Genomic DNA, 15,752 nt, shown 5'->3' with positions numbered 1-15,752 from the left:
CACATTCATATATAAATTCATTTATTCCTTCAACAACTCTGTAAGATTTTTTTTTTTTTTTTTTTTGGGCTGCGTTGGGTCTTCGTTGCTACACGTGGGCTTTCTCTAGTTGCGGCGAGCGGGGGCTACTCTTCATTGCGGTGCGCGGGCTTCTCATTGCGGTGGCTTCTCTTGTTGTGGAGCACGGGCTCTAGGCACGTGGGCTTCAGTAGTTGCAGCACACGGGCTCAGTAGTTGTGGCTCACGGGTTCTAGAGTGCAGGCTCAGTAGTTGTGGCACACAGGCTTAGTTGCTCCACGGCATGTGGGATCTTCCCGGACCAGGGCTCGAACCCGTGTCCCCTTCATTGGCAGGCGGATTCTTAACCACTGTGCCACCAGGGAAGTCACTCTGTAAGATTTTATAGGTGAAGAATCTAAGGTACAGAGGGTCACCCAGCTGGATCCATAGCTAGCAAGTGGCAGAACTAGGATTCAAACCCAGGCATCTGGCTCCAGAATCCACGCTAACTTAGCAATATTTAATTGCAGCAGTTAAAGTATTTATTTATTTTGTCTCATGGACTCCCACATCAGTGCTCTATCATATTACTGCCTTTTTCGAGAGGGGACACTGAGGCGTAGAGAGGGTACACAGGCTTCCCAAGGTCACCCAGCACTCACAGGGCAGAGCCAGCCTGGAACCCAGAATAGACCCCATGGCTCCACTTTGCTCTTACCCTTACGGACTGCATTGTCCTCACCCTCACGGACTACACAGCTGTGAGGAGGACCCTCGTGAGCCCCTGCACTTCAGTCTGTGTGCCTCTCAGCTTGAAATTACACATGTACAGCACTTTGCATGTTGCCTGGAACATAGTCATATTGAAAGAGAGTTGACTTCCCCATTTCTCTTTTCTAGAAATCAGGGCAGCACTATTCTGCGCACGATGCTCTGTGGACTGCCAGCAAGGCACAGAGTGTATACAGGGATCTGGAAGGAGACTCTGCTTGGGCTGCAGGTGTCTGGAGTCCAAAGGAGAGTGGCAGGGAACTTGGTGATCAGCTATTGCCCCTTTCCCACTGGAGAGGGGAGGCTCATGAACATGGCCACCAGTAGTTCCCCTGGAGCCATAGCAAAGCTTCTAGTAAATTCATAGAAATTAAGCTGCAAAGGACCTTACAGACAATCTAGTCCAAGGATGGCAAAAATACCTCCCTGCCATTATTTCTTCATTCCCTGCCCATTGCAGATATCACCGATGAATCATGGTACTCTCCTACCAAGCTTGGACCAGAATTCTCAGTTCAGCACTCAAGCAGCCGTCACTTGAGTTCATAAAGGAAATAAATCCTATTTGTTGCCCCCAAATAAAATAAACCATGTCATTTTGTCGGAAGTAGGCCTAGAGAGGGGAAGTGACTAGCCTAAGTGACCAACCTAGGGTCATAGCCAGTTAGTGACAATGTAGGGAATTTAAGGCAAAAGTTTGGGAGTTGGGCACCATGAACAAGCCTAGGAGGACCAGAATCCAGATGTTGCAACTTCCAGGCCAGCCTCTTTCCACCTACTTCAGCTGCTCTGACTGTCAGCTGACCAACCTAACTGAATGGTGTAGCAGGGATACTGTGGTCTTGGATAAGATGTGTTTCCTTTCTCATTCACAGCCCGGCCCTCCAAGGACAAGGAGGAGGAGAGCTTGAATCAGGAGGCCAAAGCCAAGCCTCAGGCCAAAGCAGAGAGCAAACCAGAAGGTGAGAGGATGGTGAGACCAGTGGGTTTTCTCCTGCCACCTTCCTCCCTCCTGTCAGCCAGGGACTGGGCGTGCCTCCTGGCCTCTCTGAGCCAGTCAGCTGGAGCGATGAGCTGGTGCTCCCCTCCTCCCGCTGTACTCTGGCCTCCTCCTTCCAGGGTGCTCCCCTCCTGGCGTGGCTGCAGGCCTGGGGGTGGCCCTGTACGGCTCCCTCCGCACTCTCCTCATGTTGGGTAGGCAAGGCCTGGCGGGGTTGTTGAACTTCTATTTCTTTTTTGCTAAATCTTGTCCCAAATGAGATTCTATTGGACTCTATTTCTTCTTCCTGTCACTTCTACACAGTGCTGCTAGGGAATTGGTCTGAGACCAGTAACCCCAGTGAGGGAGGACCATCAGGGGTCTGGTGATGAAAACATCCAGCATCCGTGTGGCAGCTGGGACGCGGTAGTGAGACAGCTACTGCCCTGTGGGCTCTGCACAGCACACCAGGCCTGCCTGATCCACCCAGCAGCTTCGGAGGGAGGGAGGTAGAGCAGCGGTCATTGTTCCCATTCTATAGACAAGGAAACTGAGGCTCAGAGAGGTCAAGTGACTTGCCCAAAGATATATAGCCAAGAAGTGAGAGAGCCTGTACCTAAACCTAGATCTCCAGACTTTCCAGTTCTCCCTCTCCTGCAGTCCTATTCCAAGACTCCCTAGCTGCTGCCTTTGAAATCATCGGGCTCCTCTCCATGCAGTTGGTAGGGGGAAGGGTCAGGCGCTGAGAGATGGGGCTTTGCCCTCTCTTTTAAGCTGTTCACAGTATCCTTGGCTACGTTGCCAGGATGGAAATGTCTGAATACAGGGAGAGCAAGGAGAGCCACTTCCCAGCTGTCCTCTCATCTGCAGACATCTCTGTGGACAGGACAGTAACAATTCACATCACATCATTTTCCTTTTCCTATTAACAAGAAATTCCCCAAACAAACCTTCTGTGACCCTGAAGTGGACAAGTCCAGTAGCCCTGTAGCCACTCACACCAGTCTCTGCCAGCTGCCCTCAGAACCTGGCACAATCTTCTGACCTATCCCATGTTTATCCTTTAAAGAGGAGGAGCCAGCCAAGCTCCCTGAGGTCACGGTCACACCAGCCCCTGCTCCAGACGTCAAGGGAGATCAGGAGGAAGATCCTGGCAGTCAGGTAGGCACAAGCCTCTTCCCAGGTGGTGGAATTTGAGAGGCCCAGGGAAGGATTTGCCAACCAAAAATCAGTCCTTCCTGAAGATTGGAAATGCTATTTGAGGTTCATTCCTCTGGGGTAAGCATTGCCCTTTCTTTGAAGATCAGATACCTCATGGGGCCAGTTAATTCACTAATACCTTAGTATGAGTAAGATAATATATATGAGAATGTGTTGCCAACCTATGTCCAATCAGCTGTGACAGGGAGAGGTGGCGTGCTTTGACTCCAGTGTGGGAGAAGGGAGCTACCCGTCAGGGGCTGTTAGCAGTGACAGTTCTCAGAGAAGAGGGTGCAGGCTGGGCAGACACTCCTGTACCTATCAATTTAAATGACTTGTCATTTCCTCCAAGAAGCCTTCTCTCCTGATTAGGGTGGGGAAGGGAGGGCAGAAATTATTTCAGACTCAAGTCTTCTCACTCTTCATTCCCAACTGAAAGCACAGGCCTCGTGGATATTAATATTTGACTTCTTCATTGGGTGCTCTGAGCCCTGGTTGCATATTAGAATAATTTGGGGAAGCTTTAAAAACTGCCCAGGGCCCACTTTCAACCACTTAAGTCAGGAAATCTGGGGTGGGTCCTTGGGCATGAATGTTTTTAAATCCTCTAGGTGATTTTAATATGCAGCAGAGTTGAGAATCATTGAGCAGTGTTGGGGGTTGGCAGTGTCATGAAATTTGTTATGGATGACGTACTCTGTGAGCACACAGCCCAGGTCATTTGCTCAAGGGATTGGACCAGCACATTGTTATAGGTCATTTAGGAGCCTAATCTGAGGACCCTCACAATCAATGGCTTTCAGAGTGAGTGGAGTCAGTCCATGGTTCCCACACACCGGTCTATAGATGCATTTATTAGAAGCACTTGTGAGCATATTAAAATAGATTCCTGGCTTCCAGTCCCAGAGATTATACTCCAGTTGGTCCGGGGGGGCAAGGAAATCTGTATTTCTAATAAGCTCTCAGGCTACCAGGTTTGGGAACCAAAGATCTCATTCGGCCCTGGCATTTGCAGAGCAGGGTAGCTTGGTGGTTAAGAGGCCAAGAGTTGTATCCATATTCCAATCCCAGCTTCATCACTTACAAACTGTGTGGACCATAAGCAAGTTATTTAACTACTCTGTACCCTAGTTTCTTCATCTGTCAGATGGATTTAGTTCTGCCTATATCATAAATTAATTGACTCATGAAACATAGTAAGTGCTAGTTGTTATTATTATGATTATTATTATACCACTTAGCATGATGCCTGGCACATAAATACCCTCAGAAAATAGGTATCCTCCTCCTCATCATCATCATTTTACACATATAAGGTAATAGAGCAGTTGAGGAGTTTTAATGGACTCAGCAATGTGATGTAACCACCAAAAGATATCATGCCATTTTAGGCAACATTAATGGAAGCATAGTATCTAAAATAAGGGGGGTGATAATCCTGTTTGACTCTGTGAAGTGTTCTGTGTTGTTTTAGAAGCCTCCTCATGGGATATAAGCTACTAGAATGAGTTCACCAAGAAGGAGAGGAGGCTCTAGGCCATAGTATGGGGGAACCATAGAAGGACCTGGGAACCTTTAACCCAGGGAAGAGAGCTGTCTCATGGAAGAGTGTTATGTATGGCTCCCAAGAGTAAACCTATACACAGGAGGTAGAACTTTGGTATAAATATGACTTCAAACCAATCACAGTTGTCAAGATGACAGAAGCTGCTTTAGGTGGTGAGTTCTCCATCCCTAGAAATGATCAAATAAAGACCAGACCACCACTGGGTAGGAGTGTTGTGAAGGGAATTTTGCTGAATGATTGCACTAGTTTCTTCCTCATACTCAAGCTTTTAGATACATTCTGAGAAGAACAACAAAAAATGTGGGGAGAAACTGGGAAGGAAACAAGCAAGGCAGTTATTTCCCATTAATCTGTTGGTTTTGGATTGCAGGGAGATGTGGCTGAAGCTGAGAGCACAGGTGAAAGGACAGGTAATGAGGTTAAAACTCCTGGTGAAGGTGAAAATGGAGAGCAAAGTGGAGGTGAAGTTCGACCAGAAGGTGAAGGTGAAGAAAAAGGAGAGAATGAAAGTGAAGGTGAAGAAAAAGGAGAGGATGAAAGTGAAGGTGACATCCAGGCAGAAAGGAAAGATGATGAAGGTGAAGGTGAAATCCAAGCAGGAGAAGATGGTGAAATGAAAGGTGATGAAGGTGAAACTGGAGAGCAGGAATTGAACGCTGAAAATCAAGATGAAGCCAAAGAAGATGAGAAAGGTATAGATGGTGAAGAGGAAGGTGATGGAGGTGAGAGTGAAGACGAAGAGGAGGAGGAGGAGGAGGAGGAGGAAGAGGAAAATGAGGAGCCTTTGTCCCTGGAATGGCCTGAGACCAGGCAGAAGCAAGCCATTTACCTCTTTCTTCTGCCCATTGTGTTCCCACTGTGGCTGACGGTGCCCGATGTCCGGAGGCTGGTGAGTTTGCCCAGCTGTCCCCAAGCTATCTGTCCCCAGGGAGGCTGTGGGGTCTCTCAGCACTCCCCCTGAAGAGGACGGAAGGGACAGGACAAACCAGCTTGACAGGGCTCAACTACAGAGAGGATCTGGGTTGGAATGTGCAGCTCTAGTGGGGACCATGCACCTAAGGGGACACACTGATGGGCTTGGGAGGCCTCAGAATGTGCTTGTTTCCATCACTATAAGCCATGTGAACTAACCCCTCCTCGAATTCTCAGTTTCTTGATTTTAATATGGGAAGGATGCCACTGCACACCCTCCATATTGCACAGGGATATTGTGAAAGCCCAGGGTGATAAGTGCTGTTTCTACCCAGTATTCCTGTTTATAAGGAAAGGTCTGACTAACGTACTCCACCCAAAGGGGAGCCGTATTCTGTCTCTGGGTCCAGAGAGGGGTGGGGTGGGGAGAGGTTGCTGAAGCCAAACCAGGTACCGAGATTGGTCTGGTTCCAGGGCAAGCAGGTAACTCTCTTCAGTTTGGCAACTGCTGAACCCCCTCCTGTGTGGACTCCCCTATGGGCCACCAACCCCATCCTTCTCAAGGTCCTCACTGGAGACAGAGATGGCAGCTCAAACATCTCCACCTCCTCTCCATGACTCCTCCAGCAGATCTCTTCACTGATACTGGGGCTCCCTCAGAAGGGCCAGAGACCTTTAGCCTCTGCAACTTATTTCTCTTCCTTTTCAAACAGGAGGCTAGGAAATATTTTGTTATCACCTTCCTGGGATCCATCATGTGGATAGCCATGTTCTCATACCTCATGGTGTGGTGGGCTCACCAGGTGAGTGTGCGGCGGGAACTAAATCCTGCATTAGCAGGTCAAAAGGACTTTTTTCCTTCAGGGTGAATTTCCGGTACCCAGGGAATAGCGAGGACCAAGTGAATTTGTAGTTTATACATTGTAAAGGCTAAAAAGTAGACTTTATATTCCAGGCAATGTAGTGCTTTTCAGGTGTGGCTCTTCTGTCTCGTAGCATGACAGAAGGCCCTTCACAACCTGATCTAGTTGACCATTCCTTCTTAGCATTATTCCCTGCTTCCTCTGTTCTGTATCCCACACTTCTCTCCACCTGGTGAAATCATACACACTCGTGAGAGCAAGCTCAGTTTTGCCTCCTTTCTGGCATTTAATCAGTCTTCTGAGTGCTCAATGGCTTTGCTGTTCTACCTAGAATATTGCACCTCAGCGCAGAGCTGTATTATTATTTACATGCTTTTCTCTTTCAAGCTGAGAGTAGGGTCATGGTTGTACTGCTCATACTTCTACCTCCAGCCTCTAAAAAGTTCCTGGAACATAGCAGGTGTCCGTGGTTCTGGAAATGGAAACTTGACACCAACAGGCCTTTGGAGGAGCGGTTCTTTTGGGAAGGTAGAGGCGTTGTAGTTGGAATGACAGTAAGTGGCATCATAGGTGGACTTTTAGTCCAGTTTAGAAAAGAGCAGCATCATTCCCTGAAGCCTTGAGCAGGGGCCCTGTTCTTTCTCTCCATGGCCCATCTCCCCAGCTGTTAGTTCTGCTGTGATCCTACTTCACTCAGGCCAAGGGAATGTGAACTCTGTGGAAGGTGTTGGTTTTGCACAAAGTAGTATGTGGTTGGTGCTTTGAAGAGCCTCAGATTTTTCACTTGGTTTCTCATTACTGTTACTATTTACCAGGTTGGTGAAACAATAGGGATTTCTGAAGAGATTATGGGTTTGACAATCCTAGCAGCAGGCACATCAATTCCTGACCTCATCACCAGTGTGATTGTCGCTCGGAAAGGCCTGGGAGACATGGCCGTGTCAAGCTCTGTGGGCAGTAACATATTTGATATCACCGTGGGGTGAGTGGCAAAGTTGCTTTCTGAGGCATGTTATGTATGACTGACTGGCAAACACTGTGTTGGCTCTGTCTGCTGGTTTTTTTGCTCCATTCATTATACATGGAATAAAAGGGCATTTATGTTATTAGCTTCTGCAAGGCAACAAAGTATCCTCCCTTCATTCATCACAGCCAGATAGGATAATAGAACTAAAATGCTGCCTGAAATGTAACTGACTAGAATTTATAGATGAATTGAAAAATGAAGTCCATTAAATTCCATTACCAAATACAAACGCTCTGCTCACTGACCCCCAAGGTGGAGGAGGTGGGGTTGGAAGAAGCAGTGACTCAGTCTTACTTCCTGACATTCCTGCTCCTTTGCATTTGGACTCCTGCCGGCTCAGAGGTTCTAAAAGCATTTTGTATAAACAAGCAAATGCTGCGTCCTCCTGTATGGGTTTGCTTACCCCGCTCCTCCCAACTTTGTCAGAGCAGAGTGTCTGCGCTATTTTCATTTTCCCAATCACATTCTGGATTTGGGTGGTGGCTTTGGTTTCTTTAATTTGTATATGTGTGTGTTTGCAGGGTGGGGCAGGTAAGAGGGCGTAGGAGAGCCCTGATCACTAAGGAATGTAAGGAAATGTTATCCTGAGCTAGGCCTTATCATGATTTAGAGAGTCACACATCTACCAATTTAGGTTAGTCATACAGAAGTCATGAAGTATGAAGAAAACAAACTCAGACCCAGAAAACCTGTTTTAATCTAGGCTCTCCCAGTTATCAGCTGTGAGTACTTGGGCACATAATTCCCTGAACCTTAGTTTTCTCACCTGTGAAATGAATGAATATTTTCTGCTCTATTTCACAGGTTTGTGTAAAAATAAGTGCTTTGTAAATTGTAAAATACTGTTAAGTATATGGCATGATTATAAACATTAAGAACATTCACATTGTTTCTTCCATCTTGCAGCCTGCCCCTTCCTTGGATGCTTTTCTCTTTTATCAATGGATTACAGCCTGTTCCTGTCAGTAGCAATGGCTTGTTTTGTGCCATTGTTTTGCTTTTTCTCATGCTCCTGTTTGTGATCTCTTCAATTGCATTATGCAAATGGAGAATGAACAAGATCCTGGGCTTTACCATGTTCCTCCTGTACTTTGTATTCCTGATAATCAGTGTGATGTTAGAAGATCGAATCATATCTTGTCCTGTGTCTGTCTGAGTCAGTCACTGTTGCTCAAAATGGACATGGATCAGAAAACCATGCCAGAAGTTACTGTACCACTTGTTACATTAAAGAAAGAATGAACATGATCCAGGAGAGTGAACTGAGTGGGCAGGAGCCTCTGATGTGGATGTGATCCGGACTGAAGTTTATCCCTGGAAACACCTGCAGCACATTGTGGATTAGGACTCTTTGGAGGGGTGGGGCTCCTACCACCCCTGATGCAGACAGCTAACACATGGAGGCCAGCAGCAGGACCCGAGTCAGAGGATTTTCTAAAATGAGATATTTGGGAGTGAGGGTTGGGACAGGTACCTTAGCAATCAGATAAGCTCCCATGTTCACAGTTCCTTGATTATTCCTGAAGGGCTGCTGATGCAAAAGATGCAGGTGTGGTCTCCATCTCACCCTCCTGGCCCCCTGCCCCCAGCACATGCTGCAGTTTACTGTCTCTTTTTCTGTTCAAAACATGTGGTTCTATCAGATTTGTATTCATTACAGGTTCAGTTATTGGTGAGTTTAAAGGAGCAAAGTCTATAGGAAAAAAAGTATAACAAGAATCAATTATCATTACACACTGTAGTCCAGTAAAATGTGTACCAATATTTTATAGTTTAAAAAGGAGGACTACATTTGCTCTCGTTGCATTTCTGAAAAGTGAAATTAAAATAAGCAGCTCAAGAAATTAAAATGTATAATTTGCCCTTCAATTGGAAGATGTGGGTATTAGGGAAGGAAAACTACTCTGAGGGCTATTTAAAAATATGTATTTATTAGGAAATCCAAGTTAGTGTTGTCTCCATCAGGTGGGTCACCTTGAGGGATTAGACATTCTAACAAAGCTGTCCTGGCTCTGTGCCCCTCCCCTCTCATATTCTCACCCAACAGTGACAGCTGCACTAGTGAGTGAGAAACAAAGTAATTTTTAAAAAGAGTCTAAAGTCAGTAGAGCCAAATCTGGTTTACAAAGTAAGAGATCCAGTGGGGCAATGCTATTTTTGTATGTCATCCTAGATAGGATTATAAAGCAAGAAGATTGATTTCTTGTGTGGCTTACAAGTGGATATTAAGGCGATTACAAAGGAGAAATTCCAAAAATGCTTAACACAATGACAAGATGGTAAGGAAAAGAGTATTACTACTTCCACGGTAGCTGATGTAAAGGACACCTGTGTGTTTTTTTAAAAATTATTTATTTTATTTATTTATTTTTGGCTGTGTTAGGTCTTCGTTGCTGCACGCGGGCTTGCTCTAGTTGTGGTGAGCGGGGGCTACTCTGTCGCGGTGCACAAGCTTCTCATTGCGGTGGCTTCTCTTGTTGAGGAGCACGGGCTCTAGGCGCGCGGGCTTCAGTAGTTGTGGCACGTGGGCTCTAGAGTGCAGGCTCAGTAGTTGTGGCCCACAGGCTTAGTTGCTCCACAGCATGTGGGATCTTCCCGGACCAGGGCTCGAACCCATGTGCCCTGTATTGGCAGGTGGATTCTTAACCACTGCGCCACCAGGGAAGCCCGACACCTGTGTTTTTAAAAATTGTGTGGTTAAACATTTCAGGTGGAAGTTGAAGTGCTTGTATATTAAATACCACTGCTTGCTGCTTTTACTGGCATCAGGTTAAGGGGCACGTTAAAAATGAAACAGTGTCGTGGTTATGAAGCCAATGGAACTGAGGTGAATGTAGTTTATGATGGTAAATATCGCTTTAATTACAAACATGAGAGAGGAGTCACTGAAGACTAGAAGATAGCAGGACAAGTGTGATGTGGGAAAAAAACCAAACATTTTGGTGTTGAAAGGCTGTGTTCAAAGTACTTCAGTCCATAATCCATCTTTTAAGACGGGCTGGTTAATTTAATTCATGGCCTCACTACTCCAGGACTCACATTCTTTGGAAATGACTTTCACTAAATTTCAATAAATTGTGAGTCCCAGTGATATTTTACAAAAATGGATGTGTTCATCCATATCTTTAGGTCATTTAGTCAGAATGCTCGAGAGAAGACTGATGAAGAATATGGGATCATGTTCACATTCCATATTCTTAAATTAGTTATCCTCATTCCTGATTCTGCTGCACTGCCTGGTCTCCATATGCCATGGCCTAAGAACAGGAGGAGAGAGCAGTGCCTATGGAAGGGAGATCCCAATACCAACACTCTGGGCACCAATCTGGTATCTGCCACCAATCTCAGCTGGTCTCGAGGATGTCACCTCCTCACTGACAGCCTGGGAGCTGATGCTCTTCCCCAGAATGACTTATGAGGAGTGATGGACGGTGAAACATCCTGTAAAGATAAAGTGCTGGGCTGCCATTTGATGATTAAAATCGACTCTAATGGTTGAATATCATTTTTCTGACCCGTTTTCTAAATTTCTGGCATTTCTCTTTGCCAGAAAGGAATTTCTGACTTCACACAATGAAGAAAAGAGTCGAAAACATAAAAATGAAGGCTGGGTCTTGATGGATGAGCAGCTGGTGGGGAGAAAGAGGAGATTTCAGGGAGATGGAAAACTTACGTAACTTCTAAAAGATCAATTTGTTATGCTTGAAATAAAAAATTTTGCAATCCATTATAAATCCACAATTTATTAAAATTGTGCTTGTTTTAGAGGTAAAGTACCATCTTAAAATGTCAAGATAATGGTTAGCTGGTCCTCTCATTTGATGGGCAAGATGTTCTGTGTAGCTAGTTACATGGGACAAATTCTAGGTCTTTCATTCAGCAAGGAAGTCAGAACTGTCCTACGTGAGTGTCTAAATTGGATGATTTCTCCTTCATTCCCCTTGAGGCTGCATTTCCTTGACGGCCCTGGTGATAGGTTTGGGCCAAATTTATAAAAATGTAAAACTCTTCCTAATTTAATGGGTTAAGATTCTGTGTAGTACCAGAAAAAAAGGATGTATTCCAAATTTTAAAAAATTAGTATATGTTTAAATGGTTACTGTACATTATGAACATTATATTGTACTCTCATCAACAGATCTGAAAATGCTTCTATCAAATTATAGGCTTGGCCTTTTGTGATACTCTGAAAGTATCATAAAAATTCTATATCCTAATTATCATTTAAAGGTGAGTACCAAAAGGGGCAAGAATTGGAATTTAATATTTAAGACACAGCCTGGTGGATACATTTGAAGAACTGGTTGGCCTAATGGGCCACAGAATATCCTTGGTTCTGGCCCCCTTCTTTGTGGGAGGGTCCCCCTGCAGGTGCAGCTTGCAGTGTATTTTGGGCCTGGTTACTATGAAAGGTACAAAGAGAGGGCCAGTGATCAGGGTTGTCCATCCCTGTGGGGTCACTAGACCCAGGCAGGACACCCTGGTCTCAGGCTGCCCATACAACCAAAGCATACTTCTGGTCCTCAGGCCCTTAACTGTGATGACCCGGCAAATCTGGAGAATTTCATTTACAGAAAATTCCAACAGTTGCTCCAATGGTTTTACCACAGTACTATGTTTGAAAAGAAAATCTTTAAATACAAAAGGAAGGAGCCATTCAAATGAACAGCAACTGTGGAAAGGCTGCAGTAACTTTATCAGAAGAGTCTGTTCAATCTTACACAGACTTTTTGAATCAGAGACAGAAATTCCTATATTAATTTGTCCAATACTAATTTTGTAAACAAAAATAATTAAGCCAGCAAATGTACTTACTTTGGGGTCAGAGAAAGAGGGCAGTATGAAGGGATAGTAAGGAGATACCAAGTACTGAGGGTATTAAGGTAAACTGGTATGCAGCTACCAGAGAATTCAATTCTGAAATAAAACTTTGTCTTGTATCCAAACAGGAAGGGCAGAGCATGCTAAGACTAGCACAAAGGCAGACCAAGGACCCTCTCAAAGAGGCGGCCTACTCTTTCCCTTCCTGCTCTGAGATAAAGTGCCTAACAGCAGCTTTCAAGTTCTAGTGGGAGAAACAAAAATAAAGCTGGGCAATCGCACATTACTATACAAATGGTTATTTTCTTACTGTATACTTACAAAATATGTAGAAGTACAACATAACTTTTATATGCAGCAGGCTAACACTTGCTAGCTGCACTAAAGTATCACAGTAATTACCAGCATGAAATAAAATAAGCGTATCACCTAAAATGTTGAACCAACATTTTCAGGGGCTATTTCTCTACATCGAAAAATGGAAAGACATTTTAAGAAAACCTTAAAATAAAATAAGCTAATGGCTTTAGGGTTTTAAAGCAAAAAACCTCCCTGCAAAATAAGAAAAAAAAAAAAACCAAAACAAAAATCAGAATATGACCAGACTGCATAACTCCCTGAAATGAGGAAAAAACTGAATATTGAAATATGATATAAAATATAAATGTATGACATTCAAAACACAATGGGAGGAAGTAGTAAACAAGTTGTACCAGGACATGGCATGATTTATTTGCAACTAGTAAACAGATAAACAAAACTAAGAGTAAGAAACTAAAAGACAGATAATGTAGCAAAAGGGTATTTCTCTCTAACATGATTGGCCATGATTCTCTAAAATGTATGGTCAACAGAGATAAAATTGAAGAAAAGTTTGTATGGAGTTATTTCAAAGGATGATCTACATTTTAATTTTCTTTTGATCAAGGTTTACCACTTTCTATTCATGTTTTAGGTTTTATTTTTAAAGAGTAAATTTGTGCAAATAATATTCCCTGGGGATTGAAAATAGGGGAAATAAAACCCAGTCAAAAGCAGAAACAAAACTTGGTGTCAGGGGAAGGAGATAAAAATTATATTCACTTTTCTAAATGAGTCTGAACCATAAAGAATGGGCTTTACCTTACTTTTTTTGGTCAGATATTTGAAATCAATAAACTGTTATTCATATATACTGCTTGTGTTAAAGAAAAGATAATCAATAGTGAAAGCTGTTCTTATACAAACAATAACAAAAAACCAGAATAGAACCCCAGAATTCTGTTTGGAGGGATGTTTGTCACCAATGCCAAAAGCCTCACCTATCAAATGTTTCTCTCCTTTGACAACTTTGAAATGATTGTGACTTAGAGAACCTAAGACTGAATTAGAATGTGAAGCGTGGATCTGAATAGGAAAGAAGGATAAGACAAGAGTGGTATTTACAAAAGAGGCAGATACATGTGCATAGCACCAGACTTTTCAAGTAAGCAAGTTCAGCGCCAAACTAACTGAACTAAAATTTTACATTTTTAAACTTTCCCCATTATTTCCCAGAGTAGAAAGCTGTGAAATGTTTTAGCTTGGTGCTATTCACTAGTGGGATGAACTCAAAAGTGTTTTTTCTACAGCTGAACTGGTTCTTAGTCTCAGGACTTTAAGGTATCTCCAGTCCAAAGTGTCCTGAACTCTGCTGGCTTCTACACATCTAATTTAGGACCATTCATTTTTTCCTTCTTTGAAATTGGCTAGAGAATTCCTTCATTATGACAATGTGTGCAAACACACACCACACGAACACACTGAAAATCGATAAATAATTCTAACAGCCAAAGGATACTTTTTTATCAGAATTACCCAAAGAAAGTGATATTAGAAATAATGCGACTACAAATATTTTTTAAGATTCTATTTAATACCCATGGTACTTAAACATTCAATTTACTGTCTATTTCCGGATATTGCTGATTTTAGATTCCATAAACCAGATTCTGAAGGCTTATTGAAAAAGCCAAGTTCCTCAATATGGGAAATTCTATCTGGCTGTACTTTTAGAGAGTTATTATTTTTCTACTTTTGAAAAAATATTTTGAATATTTATATATAATATATATATATATATATAATATTAACAGAATACTCCAATAGGTCATATTCCAGATAAACATACTACAATTTGCATCATACCCAATATTTTAGATATTAAAATAAAGGTAGAATTTGGGATAAACTGTCTGACATATTTCCCAACATAAGTGCTCATGTAGAATATTAAAATTTAAATTGATATTTGGCTCTATAAGCTATTTTCCCTGTGTATTGTATGTATCTATTAGCAATAGAGAAAATTTTGGAATCATGGTATATTGAACCTGATTTTACAGCAGACTTGGAACCTCTCTGGCTTTCCTTCCACAAGGCTCAGTGAGTCAGTCTGGGCAATGCACACCCTTGCCATGACTCACCCACTGCAGTCAGGCTCAGGAGTACTAATATGTGATCCTAGGACAACACTGACACTAGCGCTGACATTTTTGAATCATTCTGCCAAGTAATAAAAAAAATATAGATATACATATAGAGATCTGCAGCTGTACTAATTACTTCAAATAGCAGCAGACAAGGAAAATAAGCACTTAATTACCTTGCTTCATAAGTTTAAGTTCATTTTGTTTGCTATATTAAGTTTAAAAATTAAAAAAATATCAACTTATTATAAACAATTTAAAATATGTATAATACAACTTCATGGTCAAAACATTTGAGTAGTCTATGAAAACAGGAGATACTTTGTTCTTACATTTGTTTAAGTTCCATACATGATTTTTCAATCTGTCTCTTCCAAAAGAATCCATAAAACAGTTGTCTTATTCTATGGGAACCAATTTTGTTTATGGATTTTTTCATCACAAAAATACTTAATTACTTGTACCAGAGAAGAAAAAAAGAAGAAATGGGAAACAAAGTAGCTCTCTCCCACTTGTTAGTATTTTCTTAAGACACTCTGTACATAAACTGTCTGAACTTCCTGAACCATTTACAAATGCATTTTCAAAAATTGAAGAAAAAAGGTTAGAGTCTAAAAGTGTTATTTTATACACTGACTACACAATACATATTGAAAAAATACACACACATATCTTAAAGATAAGGTTCTCCAAAGGTTTTTCGACATTCCATCACTCCTGTACTTGGTGGTCTATCACAGTTGTGGGTACTCTTGACTTGACTAGGTGTGAGACGATCATATGCCATCTTGTATTCTTTATCAAATGCATCTGCAAAAATTCATAAAGAAATAAAGGCATAAAGAAATTTATATTGGATATTATCAGCAATCAAGTTTTTGTAATACTACAGAACCACAAAATTAGAAGCCAAGAAGGAATCTCTAGGTCATTTCTGCCAACACAGAATTTCAGAGCTGGAATGGGGACCTTAGAGTCCATAGCATTTAGAGCTAGGTTACACAGACCACTGAAATGTGAAGTACTAAGATGTCAACAGTTTAAAATTCTTCTTTCCCAAATTAAAAAATTTTGGTAAAATACATATAAAATTTACTATCATAACCATTTTTAAGTGCACAGTTCTGTGGTATTACATTCATAATGTTGTGCAATCATCACCACT

At 42.4% G+C, this 15,752-nt stretch overlaps 2 protein-coding genes across 11 annotated transcripts in view; one reads left to right on the top strand and one right to left on the bottom strand.

Annotated features, from left to right (window-relative positions):
- Positions 1–13,701, top strand: part of SLC24A1 (solute carrier family 24 member 1) — a 31,473-nt gene extending 17,772 nt beyond the window's left edge. For 2 of the 5 annotated variants that reach the window (XM_061180172.1, XM_061180171.1), the window contains 6 exons: positions 1,647–1,733; positions 2,820–2,911; positions 4,888–5,406; positions 6,143–6,232; positions 7,108–7,274; positions 8,226–8,475. In XM_061180172.1, the coding sequence (XP_061036155.1) occupies positions 1,647–1,733; positions 2,820–2,911; positions 4,888–5,406; positions 6,143–6,232; positions 7,108–7,274; positions 8,226–8,475 (1,205 nt within the window). Of the gene's footprint in view, positions 1–1,646; positions 1,734–2,819; positions 2,912–4,887; positions 5,407–6,142; positions 6,233–7,107; positions 7,275–8,225; positions 8,476–13,676 lie in introns of those variants that run through there. The other 3 variants (XM_061180174.1, XM_061180173.1, XM_061180175.1) reach the window with 3 other exon arrangements.
- Positions 9,697–15,752, bottom strand: part of DENND4A (DENN domain containing 4A) — a 134,207-nt gene continuing 128,151 nt past the window's right edge. For 5 of the 6 annotated variants that reach the window (XM_061180165.1, XM_061180169.1, XM_061180170.1 and 2 more), the window contains one exon: positions 14,877–15,397. In XM_061180165.1, the coding sequence (XP_061036148.1) occupies positions 15,261–15,397 (137 nt within the window). In that variant the 3' untranslated portion in view covers positions 14,877–15,260. Of the gene's footprint in view, positions 9,994–14,876; positions 15,398–15,752 lie in introns of those variants that run through there. The other variant, XM_061180166.1, reaches the window with a different exon arrangement.

This window comes from Eubalaena glacialis, chromosome 2 (assembly GCF_028564815.1).
Source record: "Eubalaena glacialis isolate mEubGla1 chromosome 2, mEubGla1.1.hap2.+ XY, whole genome shotgun sequence".
In the NCBI taxonomy this organism is placed as follows: Eukaryota; Metazoa; Chordata; class Mammalia; order Artiodactyla; family Balaenidae; genus Eubalaena; species Eubalaena glacialis.
The sequence above is the reverse complement of the archived record's forward strand: the minus strand, read 5'-3'. Positions and strand labels throughout refer to the sequence as shown.